The following is a 15160-nucleotide window of genomic DNA, read 5'->3' as shown; positions in this document are numbered from 1 at the left end:
AGATTAAAGTCTAAACAAGCCTCAGACAGAGCAGTGCTTACAGTTAGCATCTCACTCCCAGGGAATGTAGATGACATATTTATAACATTTGTGACCTAAAAGGAAATATTTATAATTGTTCAATATTTCTTCACATGAGTTTTCACATTAGATAGAACATTAGAATAAGTTTATAAAATAAATAAATATGAAAAAGTCACATAATCACAGTATTTCACAGAGTTATCTTTAAAAAAAAAAAAAAAATCTGTCTAGCCTTTATAATACATTTATGCCCCCTGCTGCTGGAGCAAAGAACGACACACACAGAAGTTCAAATGCCATATTTAAATGTTTTATTTGTTTTACAACTCATTTATTTTGAAAATCCACAGGTTTGTGTGATACAGACGTTTACTACACATTTAATAAACATTGGAGTTATTCTTATTCATGGAGTTATAAGGATAATATGGACACATGTATATGTAATATCTGTATAGAACACACACGTACCAGGCCGGTTTAACCAAAGTACAGAGCAACTCAGGACAAGTTTAAATTCACAAAAGGATGAGGATTCAAAAAGTTTATCAAAAATCTGCTAAAGTGTCCTATACAATAATAAACACAAGAAAAGAATGGTTATAAAAAGTGTAACTAACTCTAGAGTTTAAGTAACCCTGTGTGACAAACACTAGAGTGTGACTAAACAAAACAGACGCAGTCACATGAATAAAATGCCTAAAACAAGTCAGACTAATTTTTACTAAAAACAAAGTTAAGATTGTAAAATTTTACACAAGAAGTTTGCCTTTTTTTTTTTCTTTTCTTTTTGAAGTTTAACATTTTACTTCCTAATTGTGAATGATGACATCACACTGGGGAATCACATAACTGTTACCAAGCAACCGTGTGGTACACTGGGCCAAGACTCCTCTAATGTCACAGACATAGTTTAACAAATACAAAAATAAAAATATATATATAGTGGGAGTCATGTGTAAAGTGTTAAAATCATGTGTAAATTGTGCCAAACCTTTGGACATAATTCTCCCAGTGTGATGTCATTAGTCTGATGTCATCAGTGTGATGTCATCAGTGTGATGTCATCAGTGTGATGTCATCAGTGTGGGGCTCTCTAAATAAAACTCTCTGGTCGTGTCCCAAATTTGCCAAATGCACCGTTCATACCCTTTGATGTACTGTTCGAAGTACCGGCTCAATGGAGGGTACTCCTCCATGTAGGCGCCGAAATGAGACACGGAGCGTACTTCAACCACTGTCTGTGCGCTTACGGAGAAGTGCATGGACAGTGCATAAGTGTCCATTCTCCCTCCTCAGGTGGATAAATTCCGCTGTCTGCTCGTTGCTTGGTAAAGACAAAAGAATGTTCTTAAATAAGGACGAATATTAAACATTACAACAGCTACACTAATATACAAGTGTAGAGATTAATTATCAATCCGTTTGGTCAGTTCCACATCGATTACTGTAAACTCAAATGAACAGGACTTCACTGAGAGTCGCCTCATACAGATTTTTACTCACATTTTAACAGTTTCATGTCGCACTGTGGTCGGTGACATAAACCAGTACTTACATTTGAACGTGTATTGAGTAATGCATTTCATTTCGGTCTCTTTTTTTGTAGGCGCAGTGGATGATGGGATATAGCAGTGTGTGATGTGTGCTCGGATGCACGCTTCGGCTTCAGTCGATCTCCATGGAAACGCAGAGCATATTTTTGACCACATTCGTCGGGTGCATGAAAAGGAACAGCACTTGTGCCTGAAGTTTTACATAAGCCCTTAAATCCACGTTCGAATGGTGCATTTAAGGGCACTTTGGTGAATTGGGACACAGCCTCTACTTCCTGTCATTTTTAAAGCATTTTCTTTCATGTTTTCTTGACAAACTGCTTCTTGATTTGCATAAAAGTATCATTTATATTTAAACATGTTTTGTTCTCCAGATGAAGTGGAAATGAGAGAATCGTCCAAACCTGTCAGACACTTTAAAGTCACTCTGTATTTACACAAATGTCCTGAGCACCAGGAGCTCACATCTGAACCGGTCTAAGTCCAGGTCTCATGTGGATCTGAACCAGTCTAAGGTCCTATGAGGTCCTCTCTCTAGCGCCTCCCTCTGGCCCGGACCTGAAACAACAGGAAACAGCACATCCACAGGTCACAAAACAAAGTGTAAACCAGAATTTAAACCAGACCTTAAACCTTAACCAGGACTAAACCAGGTCTAAGCCAGGTCTAAACTAGATCTTAACCTGGTCTAAACCAGGTCTAAACCAGGTCTAAAGGTCCAGTACCTTGCAGTAGTAGTAGAGCATTGGAAGGATGTAGAGGAGCTTCAACAGTAGAATGAGCAGGACTCTGATGATCAGGGCTGAGTCTGAAGCTGCAACACAAAAGACCCAGATCAGTCCAGACCAAGACCAGGACCAGGACCAAGAACCAGGACCAAGAACCAGGACCAAGAACCAGGACCAAGACAAGGACCAAGACAAGGACCAAGACAAGGACCAAGACCAGGACAAGACCAGGACCAAGACCAGGATCAGTTTGTGTGACCCCATGACCCTCACATGACCCTGTGTGACCCTTGACCCTCACATGAGGCTGTTGCTGGACGTACCTCCCAGAGAGAGCTGGAGGCTGGGGCTCTGAGAGGAGAAGCTGTGGTTGAACACATGCAGGTGGTAAACACAGGTGTAGTTTCCTTTGTGGGCGGGGCCAGTGTCAGAGAACAGGAAGTGTGCGGAGTGATTGACAGCGGGCAGGGTGTGGTTCTGACCGAGGGGCGCGGTTGGAGAGAGGAGCTGGAAGGAGCCTCCTGGGTACTGTGGCTCCACAGAGCATTTGACCCTGAACTTTGACCCCAGCAGCACCCGGACCCCCTGCGGCAGGGCCTCGGAAACCCCGTCAGACACAGACAGAGAGATGACCGGACGATTCAGTAAATCTGTGGAGAGAGATGATTGGACAGTGAAGAGGAGTGCGACGCAGAGGAGTGTGTGCGACGCAGAGGAGTGTGTGAGACGCAGAGGAGTGTGAGACGCAGAGGAGTGTGTGAGACGCAGAGGAGTGTGAGACGCAGAGGAGTGTGTGTGACACATTTTACACCTGACACTCCTCTGGAGCAACTAGACAAAAAAACATCTGAGGAAAAATGTAAATGTTCATTAATATGAGCTGTCCCTTCACAAAGAAATAAATAAGAATAAGACGAGAAAAAACATCTGAGGAACATAAAAATGTAAGATCAGACTTTTACCTGAACACTTCACCTCCAGACCCGAGGAAGAGGAGGAAGAGGAGGAAGAACCATAGACACAGTGTCTCACTGCAGACTTCTCCACACAGTCAGGTGAGACTCTCCACACTGGACTCTGTGGAAAATCCTCTCTCTCTTCTCCATAAACAGCAGAGCCACAGTCCAGGTCTCTGCACACAGCAGCTGTGTCCTCCAGGAGCCAGGGTCTATCGGGCTCCATCCGTCTCCACTCTCCTCTGTGTCTCACCTCCACAGTCCCAGCACAGCGACTGGCCCCTCCCACCAGCCTGAGTGGCTCTGAACAGACAAGAGACAGAGTGAGCCCCGCCCCTTTACCTGAGCAGTGAGGCCCCGCCTCTTTACCTGAGCAGAGAAGCTCCGCCCCTTTACCTGAGCAGAGAAGCTCCGCCCCTTTACCTGAGCAGTGAGGCCCCGCCCCTTTACCTGAGCAGGTGAGGTTGACAGCGGCTCCAGAGGAGCAGGTCTCTGAGCTGGAGTGGGGACAGTCCATCAGAGCAGACTCATGGCCCTCACAGTGGAACGTCTGCTCCAGAGGAGAGAGCGCCCCCTGGAGGAGAGAAGGAGCCCCACAGCCCAGCTCCCTGCACAGCACCTCTGCCCCCTGCTGGTCCAAGGCCCCTTCACAGACCCAGGTCCAGGACTGGTCCCAGATCTGCACTGATCCTGAGCACAGACTGGGCCCCGAGACCAGACGCACCGAGTCTGTGGACACACATGTGTGACATCACCGCTCTGAGCCAATAGGACACACACAGGGCTGTGACATCACCGCTCTGAGCCAATAGGACACATGCTGCATTCATCTGAGAGACGTCCTCCTCTTTAGTCCAGGTTCAGTCCTGGTTCAGTCCTGGTTCAGTCCTGGTTTAGTCCTGGTGTAGTCCTGGTTTAGTCCTGGTTCACTTGTTACTAAACACGTGTGAAGTGAATCTCTCTGTAGTTTTCACAGTAAACATGACAGACACCAGTCTAAACTGTGTGTGTGTGTGTAGTGAGTGTGTTGTGTGTTACATTTGCTTTTGTGTGATTGTTGTTGTTCTTTTCTCTGTTGTCGACTATTTTACATCAAGCTGTCAAGGGACTGAAGATAGAAATGTTCCACGTTGTCTTTAATCTTTACATATTTACATTTTTAAATGTTCATTAATATGAGCTGTCCCTTTACAAAGAAATAAATAAGAATAAGACGAGAAAAAACATCTGAGGAACATAAAAATGTAAGATCAGACTTTTACCTGAACACTTCACCTCCAGACCCCAGGAAGAGGAGGGAAAGGAGGAAGAATCATAGACACAGTGTCTCCCTGCAGACTTCTCCACACAGTCATATGAGACTCTCCACACTGGACTCTGTGGAAAATCACCTCTCTTTTCTCCATAAACAGCAGAGCCACAGTCCAGGTCTCTGCACACAGTAGCTGTGTGCTCCAGGAGCCAGGGTCCATCGAGCCCCATCCGTCTCCACTCTCCTCTGAGTCTCACCTCCACAGTCCCAGCACAGCGACTGGCCCCTCCCACCAGCCTGAGCGGCTCTGAACAGACAAGAGACAGAGTGAAGCCTTTACCTGAGCAGTGAAACCCCGCCTCTTTACCTGAGCAGTGAAGCCCCGCCCCTTCACCTGAGCAGTGAGGCCCCGCCCCTTTACCTGAGCAGTGAAGCCCCGCCCCTTTACCTGAGCAGTGAGGGTCCGCCTCTTTACCTGAGCAGTGAAGCCCCGCCCCTTTAACTGAGCAGTGAAACCCCGCCTCTTTACCTGAGTAGTGAAGCCCCGCCCCTTTACCTGTGCAGTGAGGCCCCGCCCCTTTACCTGAGCAGTGAGGCCCCGCCCCTTTACCTGAGCAGTGAGGCCCCGCCCCTTTACCTGAGCAGTGAAGCCCCGCCTCTTTACCTGAGCAGTGAAGCTCCACCCCTTTACCTGAGCAATGAGGTCCCGCCCCTTTACCTGAACAGTGAGTCCCGCCCCTTTACCTGAGCAGTGAAGCCCCGCCCCTTTACCTGAGCAGGTGAGGTTGACAGCGGCTCCAGAGGAGCAGGTCTCTGAGCCGGAGCGGGGACAGTCCATCAGAGCAGACTCATGGCCCTCACAGTGGAACGTCTGCTCCAGAGAGAGCGCCCCCTGGAGGAGAGAAGGAGCCCCACAGCCCAGCTCCCTGCACAGCACCTCTGCCCCCTGCTGGTCCAAGGCCCCTTCACAGACCCAGGTCCAGGACTGGTCCCAGATCTGCACTGATCCTGAGCACAGACTGGGCCCCGAGACCAGACGCACCGAGTCTGTGGACACACATGTGTGACATCACCGCTCTGAGCCAATAGGACACACACAGGGCTGTGACATCACCGCTCTGAGCCAATAGGACACATGCTGCATTCATCTGAGAGACGTCCTCCTCTTTAGTCCTGGTTTAGTCCTGGTTCAGTCCTGGTTTAGTCCTGGTTTAGTCCTGGTTTAGTTCTGGTTTAGTCCTGGTTTAGTCCTGGTTTAGTACCTGTTTAGTCCTGGTTTAGTCCTGGTTTAGTCCTGGTTCACTTGTTACTAAACACGTGAGAAGTGAATCTCTCTGTAGTTTTCACAGTAAACATGACAGACACCAGTCTAAACTGTGTGTGTGTGTTGTGTGTTACATTTGCTTTTGTGTGATTGTTGTTCTTTTCTCTGTTGTCGACTATTTTACATCGAGCTGTCAAGGGACTGAAGATGGAAATGTTCCACGTTGGCTTTAATCTTTACATATTTACATTTTTAAATGTTCATTAATATGAGCTGTCCCTTTACAAAGAAATAAATAAGAATAAGACGAGAAAAAACATCTGAGGAACATAAAAATGTAAGATCAGACTTTTACCTGAACACTTCACCTCCAGACCCCAGGAAGAGGAGGAAGAATCATCGACACAGTCTCTCACTGCAGACTTCTTCACACAGTCAGATGAGACCCACCACACTGGACTCTGTGGAAAATCCTCTCTCTCTTCTCCATAAACAGCAGAGCCACAGTCCAGGTCTCTGCACACAGCAGCTGTGTCCTCCAGGAGCCAGTCTCCATCGAGCCCCATCCGTCTCCACTCTCCTCTGTGTCTCACCTCCACAGTCCCAGCACAGCGACTGGCCCCTCCCACCAGCCTGAGCGGCTCTGAACAGACAAGAGACAGAGAGAGCCCCGCCCCTTTACCTGAGCAGTGAAGCCCCGCCCCTTTACCTGAGCAGTGAGGCCCCGCCCCTTTACCTGAGCAGTGAGGCCCCGCCCCTTTACCTGAGTATATCTTTCTTTTGATTCTGGGGCAGAGCAAAACAAAAGTTTCACTTCTGTCACCTGAACAAAAGCTTTAGTGCAGTTGTGGCAAAGTGGGGCCCACGAGCCAAACTAGGCCCTCCATGGGCTCTAATTTGGGCCACAAGGGGGCTCTGAGATTTTAAAAATGATCTATTTTGATTGAGTTTTGTCGTGAAAAGACTGTCAGGAGATGGAAGGAGGACAGTCCTGTGGATTTCCTCATTTTTAAATCATATATTTGTTTGCAGAGAAACCACAGACTGTATAAAGAAATAGACTAAATGTGTGTGACGTCACCCACAGCGTTTGGCTCCACTTAGTGATGGGACTTTTGGCTCTTTCATGGGATCTGAATCTTTTGGATCTGTTCATTTCAAAGAGCCGTTCAAAAGACTGGCTCTTTTATTATTTATTTCTATGACAGAAGCCAATGTGAAACTCATTTTATACAAACTAATGACAGAGAAAAGTGAGACCAAGGCTCAGATGTGTTTAAGACGGTTCAAACTGAGAGTGGGAGAGTTTACACTTTGGAATTATGAACATCTAAACTAAATGTTGGACTACAATATTAATAATAACGAAGAATCTGTTACTGTTCATATGATGATCTGTTTTTCTGCACAAGTCTCTCGCTCGTGTCGCTCTGATTCTGTTCTGATTCTTGTGTCGGTTCAGCATCAGTGTAAAAATCCATATAAATTAACCCTCTGGTGCATAGTGGTCACTGCAGTGGACAGTTACTAAAACATAACTTTCTCTTTAATACATTGGTTTAAATGGTGGAGCTGTATATCAGACTCTAGAGTGCTCTCTGCTGCCACACTCCTTTGAGGTCAATTCAGTGGTCAGTTGGTGCAAATGCAAGTAAATTTCCTCTAGTTTTCTTATTCAGGCCTAAACATTGCACCTAAACAGTGTTGAAATTTCCTCCAAAAAATGTTGAAATGTTTTTCAAAGCATAAAAAGAAACATGTGTTTGTATATTTACAATAGAACACAAGTTAATTCATTTTTACAGGCAGCTCACAATGTTGTTTCATGTCCTGAGAAGAATAAAAACACTTCAGAAAAAAATCTTGACCAAGGCTTTCATAATTCATGCATCAGAGGGTTAAAAAGAAACGTCACATCACCAGCTCCAGTCAAATGAAGCTCATCGAGGCCTGCAGTTATAGGGGCCAATTTGGAGCCATGTTCCATACTGGGAATTACGACTGTGAGTATCATAGCAACCAAAGAGCCAATCTTTAGTGAGGCTGCTCCACTGGTTTAGCAGGGAGCAGGCGCCTAGCAACACTGTCAATCAAACCTGTTGCTAACGCTAGTGAGAGAGACGTCGGGGAAAGAAGACGCCTCATTTGTCTTTTATTAATATTTCTTGATGTACAAACACAATAGTGAAAAAAACAAAACAAAACAGGATCATGTAAAGCGGGTTAATACAAACATTTTAAAACCAAAATGACTAGTTGATCTGAGTGGAGTGTGCATGTTCTCCCTGTGTTACTGTGGCAGAGTGGTTATCCTGGTGTGTGAGTGTCTTTACCTGAGCTGTTGTCTTCTGCCAGGAGCCCTGCACACACAAAAGTCATGTCACAAAATGGCGGTTGTTGGTCACATGACACAGAGCTTCACACAAAATGGCGGCTGTTGGGCTCATTAAAGCCACAGGCTGGTTTCATACGTCTGATGGAAACAGGAAACAGGCCTGGTCTGATCAGGCTGTGTTTGAGTTTAGAAACACTTTTTTATTAAATAAATGTACATTTATTTTCACATGTTCTGAGACAGTTTCAGACACACACGAGCCAGTTCCCCTAAGACTGAAGTAGCTGCAGAGTGAGGCCAAAAGACACTTTGACAAAGAAACAGTGGTGGAAGAAGTACTTTCTTTTAATTAAGTAAAAGTACAGACACCAGAGCAAAGAAATACTCAAGTAAAAGTAAAAGTATCACATGAAAACATCACACTCTTTATAGAGAGCCATCTAACCAACCTAGCAATTTGGTCGCCCCCTTATATGATGCTCAGTGCTCGCTGCTTTAAGTGACATTCACAAAGCGGATGATTGTTGTTAATATTTGACACGTTTATGCTGAAAAACTCCAGCGTCTTATCTGCGTGACTGAGGTGTAATGAGGCGTCTTAACTTATTTGGCTTCATACTGTCCACTGCCACAGCAGACACCGGTCTGTCCTCGTGTCCCACCGGAGTCACGGTGAAGCCAAGTGCTCCATACTCTTCATCAGACTTCCTCGTCTTACTTTTCGGGTGAGTTTCGTGCGTCTCATTACCTCCGTCTATCTCTCCTTTCTTTTCATCCCTGTTAAAATGTTTTCCATAGTGTCTCTTTAGCAAAAGTGTCTTGTTCACTGTCCTGTGTCACGATCTGTTCACTCTCTCCTGCTCTTTGCTGCGTACGCGCTGTCTACAGTATCTACAGTGTCATACACGGAGTCATACTCGCCCCCCGGCATCTCACCCCTATTTGAGAACCACTGCACTAAGGTCATGATATTGTTGATTTAAGGATCCTAAAGTCATGTATAAAGCAAAGTGCCATGTATCACCTGTAAACATTCAAAGACTCTGACATAAGAACAAGTTACTACAGCCAAAAAGGAACAAAAGTGTTCAAACAGATTCAGAACCAAGAATATGGAACGAAACAGTGAAAGGAGTTCATTTATGGAGTCATCTGGACAAAGACCAGGATCCACAACAATAATGAGATTTAAGAAACACATGAAACCAACTCATTAAGTCTGAAAAAAGAAAAGGAAAGATCTGTTTGCAAAGAATGAGTGTGATGGAAATGAAATACTTTGAAATGTTTTATATTAAGTTCATCATGTTTTATAATAAGTTCGTGTGAAAGTTTCGTGTGGAGAAAAAGCAGACGGCTCTTTCTCCTCCGTTTCATTCATGTCTCGTATGTTTCACTTTATGACACTGTTCATGTTGTTTTATATTTTTGGAAATAAATCAAAGACAAACAAGTCTCACTTACCCAAAGTGTAGACGAACCAGACCAGGACCAGTGCTCCCAGAGCCATAACCAGGACTGAACCAGGACTGAACCAGGACTGAAGCAGGACTGAACCAGGACTGAACCAGGACTGAACCAGGACTGAACCAGGTCTAAACCAGGTCTAAACCAGCACTGAGACGTGTCTTTAAGAGTTTCCTGTTTTAAACACATTCTTATCTCTTCATCGTTTGTGGGTTTTCTTGGTAAAACTAAATAACATCGTCATAATCTGATGTTTTTTATAATTCAAATGTGTTTGTTCACTTTTTTAAAACTGTGACTAAACTAAACCAGTGAGGAGCGATGTCCAGTGTGTCTGTGTCCAGATGTCCCCCACGGTCAGTCTCTGCGTTTGGACCATTTGCTGATGTGATTAAAGGTCCTATATTACACAAAATGGATTCATGTGAGCTGTAAGACGTGTTAGGATGTTGTTTTTTCATCAAAAACAGACCTGGAGTTGTGTTTTGTTTCATTCACACATGTTTGAGTAACACTTTATTATTAGTCTGTTACATCTCCAAAGCTCAAAATGCTCTGTTCCACCTTGTGATGTCATGAAGTGGTAGTTGTCAAGTGAACAGCTCCTTTTACCTTTAGTTCTGTAGAGATCGACAAATCCAGGTCTGAAATGATCCAAATGATTCAAGTGAAAGTTTAAAAACACAGCTGAGCACTTCCTGTTTTACCACATGACATCACAGAGTGGAACAGAGTGTTTTCTGTGTGAGAGAAGAAGAACATTATAACATAGATCATAAAATAACCAGACCAGGACCAGACCAGGTCCAGACCAGGTCCAGACCAGGTCCGGACCAGGACCAGACCAGGACCAGACCAGGACCAGACCAGGTCCAGACCAGGACTAGACCAGGACCAGACCAGGTCTAGACCAGGACCAGACAAGGACCAGACAAGGACCAGACCAGGACCAGACCAGGTCCAGACCAGGTCCAGACCAGGTCCAGACCAGGACTATAACAGGAGTTGGAGTCCTGTAGTGTAGAATAGGCCTGTGCTCACACACAGTGGCCTGTTTCTATTCAGGGAGAGCTGATATGACAGGGGTCATCAATAGGCGGCCCGCGGGCCAAATCCGGCCCATTGGCCAAAGGTTTAACAATATAATATTTTTGTGGTGTGACTGTAGCACGAGGGCCGTGTGCTCCGTGTGCTCTGAAGTCTGCTCGTTAGGGTTAAGGTTAGTCCGCTCGTTAATGAGGAGCATTACTTTGTACTCTGTACTTTCTCCGTCGCCTCCGATCTTTTGGAGCCACTCGTCAGATCCTCCTACTGTTCTATACTGCTGTTATCCTCAGTGTGCTGCAGTACTGTAATGCTGTGTGGTACAGCTGCTTGTCCACATCAGTAAAGTCTGGACTTAAACACCTGATCAAGATCTGTTCTAAGACTGTGGGTCAGCCATTAGAAGGTCAGTATGAGGCTGCCTATCACAATAACACAATACGACTGGCAAGAAACATCATTTCTGACTCTAACCATGTTTTGAACTGTGAATATGCAATGCTTCCATCTGGGCGACGGTTCAGTGTTCCACGATTTAATAAGGTTAGGCTGAAGCATTCTTTTGTTCATCAGTCAATCCTTAAAATAAACAAGGAGCTTAATCCATAGCTATCAAAGTGCTAGAAAGTGAGTAAATGTGTGTCACTTGAATTAATGTTTGTATCGTGTCTGTGTCGCATGTGTGATGTTAATGTGAAGCAACGGAGCCACTGTTTTATGTGCAAGACAAATTTCAGATCTCTGATCTGACAAAAAGTATTAACTATCTATTATGTGCAGCAGTGATGTCGTCTTGAGTTGGTCATAAATATGAAAACAGGGGCCATTTAACATTTTTACAGAACATGGTCTGCAGTTGAAATCAGTTTGAGATCTGACATGTTTTGAAGCGTGTGCAGCTCAGAGCTGCTGTTCTGAGAATTGAACCACAAAGGCCCATTTTATCAGAGTGAAGGAAACTCACTATCAGCCAGTATCACGCTCTCATATTTCACACTCTTACTGTGTTTTTCCATAAGTCAAGTAAATATATAGATTATACAAAATAGAATATGTTATAAAAAAATAAATAAAACAAAACAAAAAAGTGAAGAGTGAACAACAAGAGGATTCATCCAATATTATCTGTTCAGTTCAGTTGAGTTAAACCTTATTTTTTGTAATTGTAGATGTTTCATGACGTGTTTCATTAAGATCAAATGAGATGGGGGTGTTTTTTGTTTCCAGTTTATTAAATTTAAAAGTATCACAAAATGCACCACAGACTTGAGGGTTTGATAGTTCGACAGCTGCCGACTTCACTCCAAAGAGAAACTATTGGAGCAACTTCAGTGTTTTTTTAAGAGTTTTGGACAAAATATCAAATAGGCTTTTCCAGTAAAATATAATACTAGAACAGTTCCAAAACATGTGAGCTAATGAGGCTGACTGCTGTTTACATGTGTCACATAAAGGACAGTGTGAGTTTTGATAGATGCAGTCTATGCAACACTTTAAACTGAATAAGATTGAGTCAAATACAAACAGAGGAGGAGTGCTCATTCTCTGGAGCTTTTGTCCAGTGAATATCAGTAATGATCATGCCCAGGTCCTTCTGACACACATCTTGTAAGTGATGTAGTTTGGTGGTACAGTCCATAACTGACACAATATTATGAATTTTAGTCACCAAAGCTTTTTAAAATGGACAGAAATAGTGTAGATGCAGAGTCAGGAGGCTGATTTAGAAAGTAAGACAATGAGCTCTTAACTCATTATAAGACTTTGAAATGTATGGAAATTAAGAAATTATTACCTTCAATGAAGAATGTGAAATTTAGCACAGTGATTCTTCAGGCCGTCCCCGTCGAAAAAGTCTGGGAGGCCAAGTTTGTATTTTGCACAGTGTTGCCATGGCGATGCCTGGAAAAACCCATGTTTTTGCATTATTTGCATCAGCACTTCCAATGTCTTTTGGCTGAGTTTGACGACAAGTGCAGCCCACAGCCCCAATAAAACAGAGGCAAGCAGCACGTCAGCGCCTCCCACAGGAGCGCCGGGTCGGCCGAGTGAGGCCCGTGAGGGCCGTGCTTCACACTTGTGGTTGGCTTTTATTATTATTAATAATAATAATAATAGTAATTTATTGATAATTATTAATGCATGAATCAAAATACAACTTTGAGCAAACACATAATATTATGATAATGATATTAACCATTTTCTGGTTAAATGCTCATAAATGTGGCCTTTGCACAATATGTTTTCTAAATGTGCCCTGGTGCTCTGGTCTTCAGTTTGAAACGTGACCTTTGACCTCTCACCACATCACATTCAAACTGATACAACTGAAGGTGTTGCTGCACATCACAAATCCAATCCACACTGGTCCATTATGAGAAGCCCCAGGACCCAGGAAAAAAAAAAGAAAGAAAGAAATCCAGCTTGGACATCCAGAGGGCGTCTATGGAGCGACTATATACAGAAACATTTCAAATTAAAATAAGAACATAGTGTGCAGGCTTGTTTTTTAGGTTTAATACATTTATTTCACATTTACATATACATTTTATTTTATAATTCTTAAAGTATCCTGCTATTCCTGGAGTTGGGCTTGAAAATCTGAAGTGTTACGATATGTTTAATAGACTTTCTAAACCAGGGGTAACTAAAAGCGTAGATTATGGGGTTTATACAGGAGTTGAAGCAGATGAGCCAAACCTCAACAACTCCAGACAAAGGGTCTAGGTGAGGGGTCTCAGCCGAGAGAGTAAATGCATAATATGGACTACAACAGATGATAAAAACGATGAGCAGAACCCCTAATGTTTTGGCTGCTTTTAGCTCCATTTTCTTTGCCCCTGAAGGCTGCAGACCCAGAGAGGTGATTTGAGATCTCAGGGCACGGGCCTGCGACACTGCAACGGTAAACACTTTCAAATACAGCACCGTGATGATCGTGAAAGGGCTCACCAAACTGATCACTATGTCAGCAATTCCTTCTTCTGGGTGTACTAACACAAACACACACTCGCCAACGCACGTGTTAAAGACGCCCGGCTGTTTGACAAAATCCCTCATGATCCAACTGACGTGAACAATAACAGAAATCCAGCAGATACAAACGCAGGCTTGAACACGTCTGATAGTCACTTTAGAGTGGTACAGTAAGGGGTCGCAAACGGCTATGTACCGATCGGCCGATAAAAGAATCATATTCCCGCACGAGACGCCGATCACCAGGTATCCGCTGACGAAACAGACGACGCACGAGAGGTCACCGAGCAGCCAGCAGCCCCCAAAGTAGAAGATCTGGAAGGGCATCTGGATTGAGCCAACGAGGAAGTCTGTCACGGCCAGAGAGAGGAGGAGGAGGTTAGTGCTGGTGTGGAGCTGCCTGGAAAATGAAAGAAATACAGTTTTATATGAAAAGCTGTTTTAATAACATCCAAAACATTTATCTTAAGGTTAGTGTGATGGATCGCTTCTAAATGAATAAATAAATGAAAAAAAAAACTCTGTCTGACTCAGTCTCTCACACTTACACACACTGGGTTCATGATGTATATAGATTTTAGTCCCCTCAGTGTGATAAATACCTGCACATACACACATGTTTCGTCCTGGTTAACGTCTGTTTACCTGCTGCATTCTGCAAACGAAATACAAACATTCACCGTTTCTATAGTGCTATGCTATGTAACGTAAGTCAGCAGTTATTTGTGCCTGAAGTGTGAGATGGAGATGATGACGAGCAGGTTGAGGACCACAGTCATGGCCGTGATGGCAGATAACACGATGTAGATGACGGTGCTCTCCAGCTCTGGGCGTGGGCTCCTTCGGCAAGAGTTGTTGATCGTTGGGAAACACAGCTCGGCCTCGTTCGGTGCTTCCATGGTCTGATGTTCTGAAGTCATCACACGGGGAAAGCGTTTTTTTTATAGCAGTGAGGTGTCTCTCCGCCCACTCTCAAAGGCAAAAACCTGTACGTCACATTCAACCATCTCAGACGTCTGCGCTAGAACTTCTACAACTTAACTTCATAAATGAGAGAGCGGCTCAGTTGGTAGAGTGTTTGTCCGCTGAAGGCTCTAGACATAAACATCATCGGTAGAGCGGTCACATCCACTGACCCACAGGTTGGCGGTGTGATTCCAGTGTGTGTGTACACTGGTGTGTGAATGTGTGAGCGGTTCCTCGATGTAAAGTGCCTTGAGAGTCTAGAGCACATGTGTCAAACTCGAGGCCCACGGGTCAAATGTGGCCCTCCACATCATTTCATGTGGCCCTCGACAGGGTAAACTCAAAGGTGTGATGGTCTTAAAATGTCATTTTTCCAGGACATACACAGTTACACAGGCATATTTTACATCTAAGCAAATTCATATGCAATATTTGTAACTTGAATAAATAACAAACACAAAAACAGTTAATTAACAAGTAAAAAAAAAGTAGTTGGATTTATTTTGGATCTGGCCCATTGAGAGCAGTCATTTTGCTGATGTGGCCCTCAGTGAAAATGTGTTTGACACCCCTGGACTAGAACGTGGAAGAA

The 15160-nt window shown here is 44.1% G+C and overlaps 1 protein-coding gene across 1 annotated transcript in view; it reads right to left on the bottom strand.

Moving 5' to 3' along the window:
* Positions 1-2114: 2114 nt before the first annotated feature.
* Positions 2115-15160, bottom strand: part of LOC117389288 (scavenger receptor cysteine-rich type 1 protein M130-like) — a 33409-nt gene continuing 20363 nt past the window's right edge. Inside the window, exons 5-10 of the mRNA XM_055230708.1 lie at positions 4527-4823; positions 3715-3993; positions 3271-3567; positions 2632-2958; positions 2306-2394; positions 2115-2138 (exon numbers count right to left, since the gene is read on the bottom strand). Coding sequence (XP_055086683.1) covers positions 2115-2138; positions 2306-2394; positions 2632-2958; positions 3271-3567; positions 3715-3993; positions 4527-4823 — 1313 coding nt within the window. The remainder of the gene's footprint in view (positions 2139-2305; positions 2395-2631; positions 2959-3270; positions 3568-3714; positions 3994-4526; positions 4824-15160) is intronic.

The sequence above is a fragment of the Periophthalmus magnuspinnatus genome, chromosome 21, assembly GCF_009829125.3.
Source record: "Periophthalmus magnuspinnatus isolate fPerMag1 chromosome 21, fPerMag1.2.pri, whole genome shotgun sequence".
Lineage (NCBI taxonomy): Eukaryota > Metazoa > Chordata > Actinopteri > Gobiiformes > Gobiidae > Periophthalmus > Periophthalmus magnuspinnatus.
Note: the sequence above shows the minus strand (reverse complement) of the source record. Positions and strands in the feature narration are given on the sequence as shown.